The sequence below is a fragment of the Mus pahari genome, chromosome 3, assembly GCF_900095145.1.
Source record: "Mus pahari chromosome 3, PAHARI_EIJ_v1.1, whole genome shotgun sequence".
In the NCBI taxonomy this organism is placed as follows: Eukaryota; Metazoa; Chordata; class Mammalia; order Rodentia; family Muridae; genus Mus; species Mus pahari.
Window position 1 is genome coordinate 99,580,184 of NC_034592.1, and position 10,604 is coordinate 99,590,787.

The 10,604-nt window shown below is 46.1% G+C and overlaps 1 protein-coding gene and 1 long non-coding RNA gene across 6 annotated transcripts in view; one reads left to right on the forward strand and one right to left on the reverse strand.

Annotated features, from left to right (window-relative positions):
* Nucleotides 1-1,383, reverse strand: part of Meis2 (Meis homeobox 2) — a 207,891-nt gene extending 206,508 nt beyond the window's left edge. For 3 of the 4 annotated variants that reach the window (XM_021193464.2, XM_029536640.1, XM_029536638.1), the window contains exon 1: nt 171-256. In XM_021193464.2, the coding sequence (XP_021049123.1) occupies nt 171-239 (69 nt within the window). In that variant the 5' untranslated portion in view covers nt 240-256. Of the gene's footprint in view, nt 1-170; nt 554-1,063 lie in introns of those variants that run through there. The other variant, XM_021193463.2, reaches the window with a different exon arrangement.
* Nucleotides 549-8,987, forward strand: LOC115063628. 2 transcript variants are annotated; one of them, XR_003843485.1, is made up of 3 exons: nt 549-979; nt 2,044-2,110; nt 8,252-8,987. It is a non-coding gene; the product is annotated as an uncharacterized LOC115063628 (long non-coding RNA). The 2 variants fall into 2 exon arrangements; XR_003843486.1 differs by lacking the exon at nt 549-979 and adding an exon at nt 1,197-1,279.
* Nucleotides 8,988-10,604: the final 1,617 nt, after the last annotated feature.

The window sequence follows — 10,604 nt, forward strand, 5'->3', positions numbered from 1 at the left end:
GAGAGAGAGAGAGAGAGAGAGAGAGAGAGAGAGAGAGAGAGAGAAAACGCGTGATTGGAGAGGGGGAAGGAAGAGAGGTGGAAGAGGACAGGGAGAGCGCAGACAGGAAAACTGCAGAAAGCCACAGGGAAAGTACGGTACAGACTCAGATCTTTTTATTTTCAACTTACTTCTCGTTTATTTCCCCACCACTCCTCTTGGCTCCTGCCTAACTGGGTCGCGTTGGGGATGTTTGGCATGGCGCTCTAGCTTTTGTTCGTTTTAATTCCGCGGCCCCCTTCCTCTGCCGGCGGATTACTAGGTCCCGAACTCTGCCACTAACAACCTAGAGCAGCAAGCTCCGCCGACTGCACAGCGGCCGGGCTAGGATTTTTGTTGTTGTTGTTGTTGTTGTTAAGTGGTACTTTCTTTCCCGTGCAGATGCCGAGCCCTTGTTGTCAATATTCATTTTTTTCTAGTACAAGATATGAGCAGCTGAACTCCGAGCATAGTCCCTCGGTGCGCTGCAGACAGTGTGGACCACCGTGGAGAGTCTAGGGGTCCTGGGCTCAATCTGGAGGGAGAAAGCAGGATAAGAGTTAGTAGGGCGGGAGTTAGTGGGGTAGGAGTTAGAGGAGCGGGAGTTGTTTGGTGTTTGTTGTTTACCGATGTAGACAAGCGTGTGTGAATGTGTGTGTGTGTGTGCGCGCGCGCGCGCGCGCGTGCGTGCGCGTGACCGCTGTGCGCCTCTAAAGTGAATCTTGGATCTAGGAAGCACTGGAGGAGAAAGATTAAAAAGCATGTGAGACAGAAGATGCTTGCGAGGAGTGGCTGGCTCTGGCTCGCCCAGCTTTGTTGTGGTTGCCCTGGGCGCAGCGGTTGTAAGGAGGGCTAAAGGCCGAGTTAATTACACCGGGCGGATTTCGCTGGATGGGGACGATGGGACTGGCTCCTAAAGAAGTTTTCCCAAAAGGAAAAGGAAGCGAGTAGGGTTAGAAAGGTAAATACCCGACAAGGTTTTGGTAGAAACTAGTTCTGGCCGGGGTCCCGCCCAATCCCTGGCCGGAGTTCCAGCTGGCTTTACCTCTGCGCTGCTGTTTCCCCGCGGCTGCGCGTCAATCAGCGAGAGACTAGAGCTGGGGGCGGAGCTTTGGTCACCCGGCGCGCGTAGCCGGGTTCACCCTGCCGCCACCAGGCAGCTGGCAGCGCGACCCAGCCACGCACTGGGAGCGCGCCCTCTCCCCAACTTCTCACCCTCGTCCTGGGTTCCGGGCCCCAGGCCCAGAGACTAGCAAACAGAGTAAGGGTCTGCTGTTCAACTGCGGCCTCCCTCCCCAACTCTGAACCATCCCGTGACAGAAAGCAGCGCCTCTTGCAAGGGTGCCTTTGACTGGACTTTTTCATGGGGGCGGGGGTGGATGGGAGTGGTTAGGTGGTATAGTAGAGTGGGGTGTGAGTGTGTGTGTGTGTGTGTGTGTGAGAGAGAGAGAGAGAGAGAGAGAGAGAGAGAGAGAGAGAGAGAGAGAGAGAGAGAGAGAGGTTTTCTCTCCTTTAGCATCTTCCTGGTTTCCTTGTAAGCTTATGAGCATCCCAAGCTAGCTAAAACTACTGCATGCCGAGACTCCATGAGGAGTCTGAGGAAATTTGGCCTCGTTCTCCTAGGGCTGGTGAATGAGCTCCGGAGGTCAATAAAGCCCTCCAAAAATGATGAATGATTGAGCACCTGTGATGATGATAGTGATTACCAGAGCAATTAAACAGTTTGATTAAATGAGCCATCATAACAATGATGTCTGCGGGAAATCGGCCCTCACATATAAAGACAGTGTGAAGGGGCTGGCAGAGGCCCGGAGAGCGCACCAGGAGAGGGGTTGCAGTCCGTGCGGGTTTGGCTCCAGTGGTCAAAGCAGGGAAGGCGGCCTCGGGGACCTTCTGGGAGCAGAGTCCAGCCAAGGGTTTCCCTCTCTTTCTGTCCCGCTTCAACCCTAAAACAGCGGACCGGTCTGAAACCCGAAGGACTGTAGGGTCCCTTCCCCAGCCCCCACCACTTTTTTTCCTCCCTAGAAGAACTTCAAGATTACAAATATCCGTCTCATTTGATGCGGAATTACTCGTGGACAGATAAGAAAAGGTAAGTGAAAAGAAAAGGAAAAGTTGGCCTCCAGAATTTTATTGGGAGGGGTGAAGTTAAAGCTCAGTTTGTCCTCCTAGGGTAAAAGAGAGGGAAAGAGAGAGGGAGGGAGGTGAGACACACACAGAGATAGACACAGAAAGGAGAGACACAGAATATGAGAGAATATTTGGCCTGGCTGCAGACCGTTTTCTGCTTCACAGAGTTGTGAATGGTACTGGATCCAAGTTGCCGGCCCAGCACGGCTGGCAGAGTTTACATTCAGTTTTGATTCCTCTAATTGTTCTTAATTTCAACATTGGCTATTTAGTATCGCCAGTAAGATTTTTGCTCTTTCTAAATCCTGGTTAAATAAACGCCAGTTAGGAGGTTTCCTTTTCAAAGGAACACCGGTTTCTGAGATAAATGCTTCTTTTGTCAAGAACAGCTTCGTGAGAAACCTCTACATCTTCCTCTAAGCATGCTTAGTGCTTTTTTCCACACCACTTCGCAGCCCCCCCCCCCAGCTTGTTGATATTGTAGAGCGATTTAGTTTCCCGGTAGCCTTTATTTAGTAAAACTTCTTTAGCATTAAGAAAAAAAAAAGCATAAATAAAGTTTCTCCCTGAGTAAAAATCCAGGTTGATTATTTCTATATTCTAAAGCAATCCTTAAGGAAATAACGGCTTGAATAAGGGTGGTAATTTGGTGTTTTACAAAGAAAAATGCTAACCCTGCTTTATCCTGTGGGCAGTGCAGAAGGAGCTTAAACTTGAACCTCTTCCTCTCCTTCACCAATGTAACTTCGTATGCATTTTGGCAAATGCCTTAAAGCAAACAAGAGGACAATCTGGTCAGATGCAGGGGGCAGAAAGGAAGGACACTTTAAGAGACTCTCAAAGAAAAAAGCAATAATTTTTAGGGAGACTTTTAGAGTTAAGAAGTGTGAGGTGGTTGAAAATAGCATGCTGGTGAAGGCCTTTTGGCTTTGAAATTCACTCTATCTAAAAGGAGACGCAGCTTTCCTAGTAACTGGAAAGATTTGTTACACAGATGCACGCTATGGGTGAACCTCTTAGTTTAAATGTTAGTTTTTAAATCTACCACTACCGTGCATTGCACAGAGGTTCAAGTTGGAGTATCTTTCCTGATCCCTGTGATACCACAAGTTGTGATCATCAACAGCTTGTGGGTGTTTTATTAATACAACAGCATAGGTTACATGTAGTGAGGGACCTGCCTCTGTTCCCCATCTTCGTTTCCATGTCTGGTAGAAGCCACTGCACAACAGCGAGGTGTCCATACTTTCTCTTTTCTTTCTGTGTGTGGACACCTTGTTTTCAGAGCTTCACACTCCACACCCTTTGTGGATTCATTTACTCTCCCACATTTGAGGTGAAGGGAAATAGGTGGGGCAGCCCCAGAGACAAACAAGAGATGGGGGGTCACAGGCGCCATGCACACCTCAGTCAACAGTCAGCTCCTTCTGCCCAGGCTGGAAATGGTTTTAACAGGCGGTAAAATTTCATCTTGCGGTGTCAAATTGGGGTCATTTTGGGGTTAGAGTTCTCAGTGTCCGTGAGGAGCTGTCCAGCTGTGTGGGGACTCATTAACTGCAAAAGATCTGTTTCAGTAAAAACAATTCAAAGACAATTGGAAGGCTAAAGACTCTCTGCAAATCGCGTTTTACAAGTGCCCCAGAACAAATATGGTTGGTAAAACCTATTTCTTCACAATCTTAAATCAGCTACTTAGCCCTGGAGTGGGGGGTGGGAACATTGAATTAAAAAGGAGGTGAAAGGGGGGGTACCAAAGGGGGGTGAATGAGAAAGAGAATTGGGCCTCTCAAATTTAAGAGTCTGTTTTTAATCACCCCTTTCTTATTGAAGCATCCCCGAGACTCCTGAAAAGTACTCCTTTCTATTTCTCCCTTTCTTCTTTTGATCCCTTGTGGAATGTTACTATAGGTAACATTAAGGATTTAAGGGAATAATGTAAGCCCCCCTAGTTCTGTAGTCCAACGGCATTGGCTTTTGGGAGAGGAGTTCATTTGAAGTAGCGTTTATAAACTCCAACTTTATTTTAGCTGAGCTTGTTCAGCCTCCTTGAGGTGGTAATTGCGGCTGTTCTTTTTATATCCCCCCTCCCCGCAATATCAAGATCTTCTGCACAGATAACTCCACATTCCTCAGAACTGTGAGGTCCTGAAGTGTTAATCTGTGTATTAAAATCACCAGATTTAAATCCCTTTTGTCTTCTTTACAACAGTTAGAACAATTGATGCTTTATTACCAGAGCCAGTAAATCCAGCCTTAATCTTGTTTGTAACTTTAGTTAATGTTTTGATTTGGAATATTTCGTATCAAGGAGAGTTTCATTTAAGAAAGAAGCTGAGATTATGTTTGAATTGGGGAGGTTCTGCTCCTCAGTCTAATGGAAGATAACTTACTCCTTTGATTAAGAGGGGTTTCATTTGGGTCAAAGGAAAGCTCATTGCTAAAACAAGAGGCTAGCCATGTGAAATGCCAGGATTTTTGACAAACAAAGTTGATACTTAAAGTAAAATATCAATAGGAGCGAAGGACATTTATTTCCTTCAATTAGTGAATCTGGGAGGGGGACCTCAAAAACACAGGATCCATTTGCATTTTTCTCTTTCCATGTCCACCTCTGCTCTCAGGTTTTCTGTTTCCATCTGAACTACTTTCCTTTGGGTTCTAAAAGGAGGGAGAGATTTTTAAAGTCCTCCCCCTTTCTCCAGGATTCCCGGGGTATCTGTAAATTGTTCTCCAAGGGTGCTGTGGCCCTGCAGTAACAGCCCTGAGCCTTGTGTTATTGGGACAAAGGCTCAGGGCTTGGGTTGTCTTCTGCCCTGGTCCTGCTGGCTGACAGTTGGAATTTTTGATATATATTTTATTTGGCATTTCTATTAACGTGTTTGTCCCATACTCCAGCCCTTGGAGCCATTTATTACTTTTAAAACGTCTCTTCTCCGTAAACCTCCGCTCATCCTTGTGAACTGTTTTTGACCTTCTCAGCAGTATAACTGAAAAGTTACAGTAAAAAGAATTGTGCTCACTTGCTTACCTCTTACCTTGGTTCATGCTCTTTCTAGATGGTGTCTACCTAGGGAAAGGGCCCCTGTCCTCACACCACTACCACCACCACCTTACTGGTTTATTTTTGCTTTTGCTTTGGGTTTATTTTATTTATTGATTTTTTTTTCCTTTTTCACACCTTCGTGTTCTATCATAGACTTTTCTCCCTGGAAATACGATCAAATGAACCGACAGTTAAAAAAAAAAAAAAAAAGAAAAAAAGATGGAGTGGAATTGTTGCATTTTGCTTTTGCCCTGTTTGATTTCTTCCCATTTTAGCTGTTTCCCCATGGCGCGGAAAGAACGAGTTTCAATAAATAGCCCTCTAGCGCTATCTGGCGGGGCTCCAAACACTCCGTGCACTGTGGCGCTGTCAGTTTCTCCTTCCCACGCCCTTCCTCACTTCCTTTTCCTTTTCCTCTTGCTCTATCTCTTGTCATTTTTGCGCTCTGTATCCCATTTCCAGTTCCTTCATTTCCTCTCCGCCCCATTCAAGTCTTTACTACAGTTTCCAATGCAGACAGAGGACACCCCCCCCCCCCTCACTGGACGGTTGAAACTAGATGGCAGTCGGGCCACCCAGATCATAAAGACTTTCCAGTCCTGATCCAGAGTGGCTCACACTCATCTCCCTTTGTTGAGCACCTTAGCGGTGTTAAAAGTGTTGACAAGCCCCACGGTCTCCGCGGGTGGTGTTTTGAAGGGGCTTAACAATTGGGAAGTTTTCTGGAAACAAACAAGATTCCGGGCTAGCACAGCATATCCAAGTTTGAGGTCTGAAGGTCAGGAAGCCCCGGGTGGGAGGAAGGAGGCTTCTAAGGGATTGGACACAGAGCAGCAGGGGACAGAGTTGATGTTGTTGTTGTTGCTGCTGCTGTGGTTGTTGTTGTTTAGAGGAATAAGACACCGGTGAACACGTGCTCTCGTCCCCCCCCCCCCCGGGGGAATCTAGGTTTCCAAGGGACTGTCTCGGTCTGCAGTCTACATCCAAGGCGCCTGTCCATTTGTTCTTCCTCAGTTAACCAGGTTTATTCCAAGAACTCCCACCAATCAGACAGACAGACAGACACACACACACCCCACAATTTGGAGACAAGTGTCAAAGTGGGACTAGGAAAGCCCCCTAGAAAACCCACATAGCGAACCAACACACACAGTTCGAGTAAGCCAGTGGGGCTAAACCGGAGCTACACGCATCTTCCTGTACTTAAAACCGCTCAGTGGTGCGAGCAGAGGTTATAGGAGACCGAGACCAAGACAGTCAACCCTGCTAGGTGGCTCATCACTAGGCTGCTGTATCCATTCATACTCATTATTTTTTTTCTTCCTCTCCCGTCTCTCCCTCCCTCTTTCCAACTTCCCACTTCCTACTTCCTTCCTGCTTCTCTTCCCCTTTCTCTCTCCCACCCTCTCTCCTCCATTCCTCCCTCCCTCCCCTCTTTCTGTTTACCCTCTTCTCCCCTCTCATCCTTTCCTCCATCCCTTTCCCTCACACTCAACCTGAGAGAAAGCTCCAATCTGTGCTTTAAGCAAATGTTTTCCATTTACTCCTCTAAACTCTGGGATTCACGCGGCCAGAAGGAGTGTTAGGAACTCCTAGCTGCTTCGAAGTAGAAATGAGGCTAGATCTCCTAAAACACCTCAAAGGTGTGTAGTGCAGGCGTGAGCAACTTTGCCTTTGTAAGTGTTCTGAACCAAAGAACGAGGCTCTAGTCTGGACTTCTTTATATACAATTGACAAACAGAATGGAAAATAGAAGAAAGGGTGCCCCACTACCAGCTCTACTCCCTAGAATTTTTCTTACTTGCCCCCACTTATGAGGGAAGACAGCGCAGTTTGGGTGTAATTAATTGAAGATTGTTATTAGGTCATCGTTAGTCAAAGTGCAAATAATTGCTGCCCATTTTTACTTAAAATTGACCAGCCTGAAAGTGATAGATCGATTCAGAGGATAAAAATGATGTATCAAAACATCAATGTCGATTATTTGAAATATTGTAGTCGAATTTTTTTTATTGCTTCATCGGTTAAGTGTCTGAAAGTGCGGTGTTCAAACATATATTTATGTTGTCAATACTGTCAGAATCGTCAGTTTTACTATACCGGATTTGTACTACATTTCAAATTTGTTCATTTGCATAAAATGCCCACCCTAGGATTCCCCCACCCCACCCCTCTCTGGAAAATCCCTGTCAGCTTTTTCAAAGGGTTCTGCAGTCTTTGCCTAAGCTAAAGTGGTCACTGCTTCTTAACTCAAATTTCCAGGACGGATTCCACGTCCTTTTCACATTTGTTTAACCTTGGAAGAGGCACTTCCTTCCTTTTGCCCTACTATGCTCTCCTTCAAGAGAGCTCTGGAGAAATACAAATGCCACATTCTAGGTAAGATGTACAGCATTTGGGTAGGACAACTGGATCAAACGGATTCTACTCTACTTTCTTACTTTATTTTTTCTCAGGTAAATCCAGACTCCACAGAGCTTGGACGCCAGGGCCCATCCTCAAATTACCTGAAAGATTGAAATCTTTCCAAGAAAAATGAATGTGGGAGTAAAAATACCCTTTCTTTATGTTTTTTTCCACTTAAAAGCTGCGATAGAAGGAAAGGAAATAATACACATAAGTGATCGGCACGTTTTACCTTTAAAAGCTTTTGAACTCCATCGGAAAAAAAAGACACAGGTTGCAGGCAGAACTGACAGTTTTAATTCTACCCATTTTCACGAAGCACATCAAATCAGAGGCACTCATTTACTTTATGGGGTGGGGTATTAGAAAGGCAGATAGGGTGAATTTGATTGTCTATCCTAAAAATCCCAGAGAAATTAAACTCCCTCATTGAAACATAGACATTTCATTGCTCTGCACAATTAGTCTAAGACTAAGTGAAATGTATACATTCATTCTACCTAAACTTAAGCTTTCTACATCCCACCCCAGGATTCTAGCAAAATCTAGTAGGAGAGGTAGGACACTCTGTACAAACTGTAAGGAGGTGGTATTTTTTTTTTTTTTTTGTAAGCCTAAAGCGCTTTTCATTATGCTTTTAATGTATTTAAATAGGTCTGTTTGGACATTCAAAGAAGCTACACATACAAAGATGGTTTGGCTCGGTGCCGTCAGTCCCAGCATTTTGAAAAAAAAGAAAAGAAAAGAAAAGAAAAGATGAAGGAAGGAAGGAAGGAAGGAAGGAAGGAAGGAAGGAAGGAAAGAAAAAGGTCTGAGCGTTTCCATGCTCATCTTTGCCGCAAATAAGTAAGTAAGTGCAAGGCAGAAGAAAGTTTGGTTTGCTGCTTATGTCTGTAGGTTGTCGTGCACGCGGCGTGTATATGTCTTGGAATCATGTTTGTGCATTACTACCCCCCCAACACACTCTCAAAGGCAAGGGCGTGGAGGGATCGCCCCCAGAGAGCAGTGTTTACTCATTTTTTTTTTAATCCCTCGGCTATGTATGGCAAGTGCTACTTGAAGATAGTCATCGGCCTTCTCTAGATACTTCCAGGTTTGCCGTAATGATCTGCAGAAGAGAGCTGCCATCACTTTCTCACATCCCAAGGTGTTGGCGGAACTCGGAGCGAGGGGAGAGTGCCTGCAATGCTTAATTGCCAAGGGGAGGGCGGGGTGCCGTTCGGGACCCCGGGCGGGAGTTGGGGAGGTAAGGTGCAACCAAGGAGGTCTTTCTGGCTGCTGGACTCTCCAGTTGGAGAATATTTGGACAAGGTATGATTACCTCCCACCTCCCACTTCTCTCTCCCAATGCCTTTGGGGGAGAAGTGATACCCTTGTGTAACAATTAGCTCAGACAATAAAAATAATTGGAAAATCAGTTGGAATTTCTGAGTTTTTAATTACGTTTAATTTTGCACTAAGCCGTAAAATTACGAATGCCCCTCAATTAAACACTCTCCTCTTGCAAAGCGTTTAACAACAATTATTCCTTAATCAGTCTGAATGTGAGTCACCAATGGTGCTTTTCCACATCAAAAGGACGTCCTTCCACGTTACCTTTTAGTCATAAGAGGATTAATTCCTATAATTAGAGGGATAAATATGTGCATAAATATCTCTCTCACTCTCTCCTTTACAACAACAACAACAACATCAACAACAACAAAACACTTTCACTGCGTAGGAGACATGGTGGGCCTAGGAAAGGGGAGGTGTTGCTCATGCCGAGAGGTCGACTTTGGCCAGAGATCCTTTTGCACGCTGTGGCGGTGGCAATACTGGGCCGCGGACGCGCATCTCACATTCAAGAACGCGCTCGGGTCGAGCAGCAGGTCCAAAGCTGAGGCCGCCAGGACCCACTCGGAGTCCAGCTGAAGTCTTCCAGATTGCAATCCACATCCCACTTTCGCCTCTGGCCGGCGCAGCAGGACTTCATTCTAGTCGGTTCCCGGGTCCCTAGGAGTGGAAGTCCCTACTCTAAGCCGGAGCTCCAGCTTGACTTTTCAGGCTGCAAATAAAAATTGAGCATGACCTTTTAAAACTCCAGTGTGAATATCTCATTTACCTAATGACTTTATGTCACCTACGGAGAAGGTCAATTTCCTCTTAACCTTTCCCCTGCTGCTGCAGTAAGCATTCTTCCCTAATCAATGGTGGCTCGAATGATCAATTCCCATTTTATGATCGCTGACAAAGTCAGGCTAGAGGCGGGGTGAGACCGCGCTGTTGGCTTGGCCCGGACAGGAGCTTAGGGTACGCCCAGCTCCGCCCGGCGCCTCCGGAGCCTGCTCTCTCTCCAGCCAGTCCAGAGACCTTGGCAAACTTCCCTCCCCCACACGCAGCCCAGACTTCTGAGTTGTCACTAATCCGAACCTGAAATTCACCAGAGCCCCTTCAGTTACCAACAACGGTCCCCGCTGCTGCCGGGCCTCCCCCTCCTCCCTCTTCCCAGCGCTTTCATTTCCAAGTCTGCAGGCAGGATTGCCCGGCACTAAAGGGAAAGCGCGTTACTTTTATTTTTCGAAATTAAAATGATCTCCTTCGTCTTTATTGTGATTCTCTCAGCTCCTCCGGGTTAACTTCGTGTAAACAAAGCAGCAACAAGAGCCTAAGGGCTGAGGACCCCCCCCCCCCAAACACACACATGCACCCACCACCACCACCTTACTATATCACATTACATAGGGTTACCCTAAAGGGTGTGTATTAGACACTACTTTTTTGCTTCTATTTAAGTTATCCACACCTTCCTCAAGTCTGAGGAAACAAGGAAGTAAATTACTAAATGAAAGCTAATTTGGGGTAAGTTTCCAGCTCTTCATCTTTGTGAGTTCAAATCTCTTCTAGACTCTACTACAGCAAGTAACTTTCACACACACAGGGCCTGTTTGAAATAGGGATTTCTTCCTTCCTTCCTTCCTTCCTTCCTTCCTTCCTTCCTTCCTTCCTTCCTTCCTTCCTTCCTTCC